At 59.1% G+C, this 2,777-nt stretch overlaps 1 protein-coding gene across 1 annotated transcript in view; it reads left to right on the forward strand.

Annotated features, from left to right (window-relative positions):
• Positions 1 to 2,377: 2,377 nt before the first annotated feature.
• SOX8 (SRY-box 8) overlaps positions 2,378 to 2,777 on the forward strand; it is a 5,300-nt gene continuing 4,900 nt past the window's right edge. Inside the window, exon 1 of the mRNA XM_019542137.1 lies at positions 2,378 to 2,428. Coding sequence (XP_019397682.1) covers positions 2,378 to 2,428 — 51 coding nt within the window. The remainder of the gene's footprint in view (positions 2,429 to 2,777) is intronic.

A 2,777-nucleotide genomic window follows, 5' to 3' on the forward strand; every position in this document is an offset into this window, starting at 1 on the left:
TGCAGTACATGCCCACAGGCACGCACACGTACATAGAGGGAGAGACTTCCTCTGAAATATCCCGTAGACCTTTTTTTTTAAATTTAAATCTGTAAAATATCTGCACATCCCCAGGAATAAGGAAAAGCACCTCACTCCCCTCACTTTGATTTTAACCTCGTCAGGGTGGAAATAGTGCGTCTGCCACCTTTTCCTGTGGAGCTAAATTGCCTCATGCTGTACATGCCATCAAGCTGACCTTCTTCAGATGGAGAGCGGTGGGGCTGGATGCCCCCCAGGAAAATCGTAATCAAATGTTTCCAAAGGATTTTTTTGGGGGGGGGAGGAGTTGGAAGGAAAGTGGGGGCAAAAGTAATGCACGGGATAGTTCAAGGGGAGAAGTCTGGAGGCAGGAGGAACCATGTGGACGACTCTGCTCGGGTTTGGAGGCATTGCCCTTGCCTTGCAGAGGCGGGCCCCACCCGGGACACGCGCGGCGGGCGGCGGGGTGCGGGCAGCCGAGCCCTTGCATGGGGACGTGCTTTTCTTCCACCAGCCCCTCCATCCACGTGCTGCCCGTCCTGTCGCAGGCATATATCTATATGTAAGGGGAACAGGACAATTGCAGTCAGCCCCCAGGGCAGCCCGGGGGGGGGGGGCTGCAGGACCCACCACCACGAGAAACCCCCTTCTCCCCCTCGGCAGCTGGACGGCGGGGCGGGTCTGCGCGGGATGCTCCGGGGCGAAGGCAGCCTACCGCCCATCCACCGGGTCGGACGGACTCAAGCAAGCCGCGGGGCAGCAGCGGGGGCCTGGAGGGGTTTAGGGCTGGAGAGTGCGCGGGGCTGAGACCTGGGGGGCTGTCCTCCGGCAAGCCCCGCACCCACCCCCGGCCGCTGGCAGCGGGCGACCTGCCTCCTTGCCGGGTGCCCCGGCTACACCCCCAGACAAGAAAAGGAGGTGTGTGTGTGTGTGGGGGGGGCAAATATGTATACACACACACGTATATATACCCCCCTAGCCAAGAAAAGGCGGCAGGGATGTATATGCACACACACGTATATGTGTATATATATATATACACACATACATATGTACTTCCAGGAAGAAAAGGGGTAATAGGAATATATGTATGTATATATATGCACACATCTACACACACACGCACTAATGTATACGCACACATGCATATACACACATTCAATCTGTGTGTGCATGTATATATATACACATATATATGGTGTAGATATATACTATAGAGCTTATAGATGTAGCTCTAGAGCTAGATATGCCCACGCACACACAGTGAGCATATACCTGTCTCTCTAGATATAGATCACATGGATATGGATATGGGCGGACTGGATCGCTGCGGAGGAGCCGGCGGGGTGCACGCGTTCAGCAAGAGCCGGAGCAAAAAGGGGCGCTGGGCGCGGAGCTCCGGGGGTTTCAGTGGCTCGGCTGTGTTTTGCACGCGCACACACGCGCGCGCGCGCTGCACCCCGCGCTCCTTGCAAGCACCGGGCCTCCCTTGCAGCTGCGCAGCGGGGTTGCAAGCGGGGCATCTGCTTCCCGCTGCCCGCACCAGCTCGGGGCTGCCTTGGAGGCCGGGTGCTGAGCCCAGGACAAGCCGCCGGGCGGGTCTGCGGAGCGCGGAGCCAGCCCCCCCTTCCCCGCCCGGCGCAGGGCCACGAGGGTGCTGGCGGGGGGCTCTGGACGCTGCTCCCTCCCCCCCAGACATTGCCCGCACTGTGCCGCCGGCCGCGGCAAAGCACCGTCCGAGCTGCAGCCGGCTCCTTCCCGGGGCGAGGATTTGGTCCAGAGACAAACTGTACGTGAGACGGCTCAGGAGAGCGAGCCTCCCCCGGCCTCGCGCCCCACGGCACTGCACGGCACGGCACTCCGGGGCGAGCGCTGCCCCGCGCCGCCCGGGAGCAGACGTGCCGCGGAGCAGGGGCCGGGGCCTTTGCGAAGGGTGCCACCTTAGCACGGCTAGGCGTGCAATACTGCCACGACTAGGTGTGCAGTCTTAGCACGATTAGGTGGGCAGTGTTACCACGGCTAGACTAGGTGTGCAGTCTTGCCACGATTACATGTGCCAATTTAGCACGACTAGGGGTGCAATCTTAGCACGATTAGGTGGGTAATATTAGCACGACTAGGTGTGCCATTTTACCACGACTAGGTGGACAATATTACCACGACTAGGGTGTGCAATCTTACTACAGTTACATGTGCAATCTTAGCACGACTAGGTGTGCCATTTTAGCGTGAGTAGGTGCGACTACGTGTGCAATCTTAGCACGCTGACACGCGCAGTCTTCCCACGACCAGGTGTGCCACTTCAGCACGATTCGGTGTGCAACCTTACCACGACTACGCGTGCAACCTTACCACGATGACATGTGCAATCTTAGCACGACAGCACGCTCAACCTTACCACGACCAGGTGTGCCACTTCAGCACGACTCGGTGTGCAACCTTACCACGCCTACGCGTGCAACCTTACCAAGATGTCATGTGCAATCTTAGCACGATGGCACGCGCAGCCTCACCACGACCAGGTGTGCCATTTCAGCACGACTCGGTGTGCAACCTTACCACGACTTTTCGCCCTCGCAGAGCAGCCCCCGGCGGGGGGGTCCCAACCTGCAGAGCGGGACGATAAAGGGGGGCAGCCTGGCTGGCGGAGCACCCTCCGCCCCCGGGAGAGAAAATTACGATACACAGCTACTTGTTTGGTTGGGGGTGGGGACGGGACTGCGGCTTTAAGGGAGGAGGGGGCTGCACCTCTAGGC

Source organism: Crocodylus porosus, unplaced genomic scaffold (genome assembly GCF_001723895.1).
Source record: "Crocodylus porosus isolate Cpor-Errol unplaced genomic scaffold, CroPor_comp1, whole genome shotgun sequence".
NCBI classification, from domain to species: Eukaryota; Metazoa; Chordata; order Crocodylia; family Crocodylidae; genus Crocodylus; species Crocodylus porosus.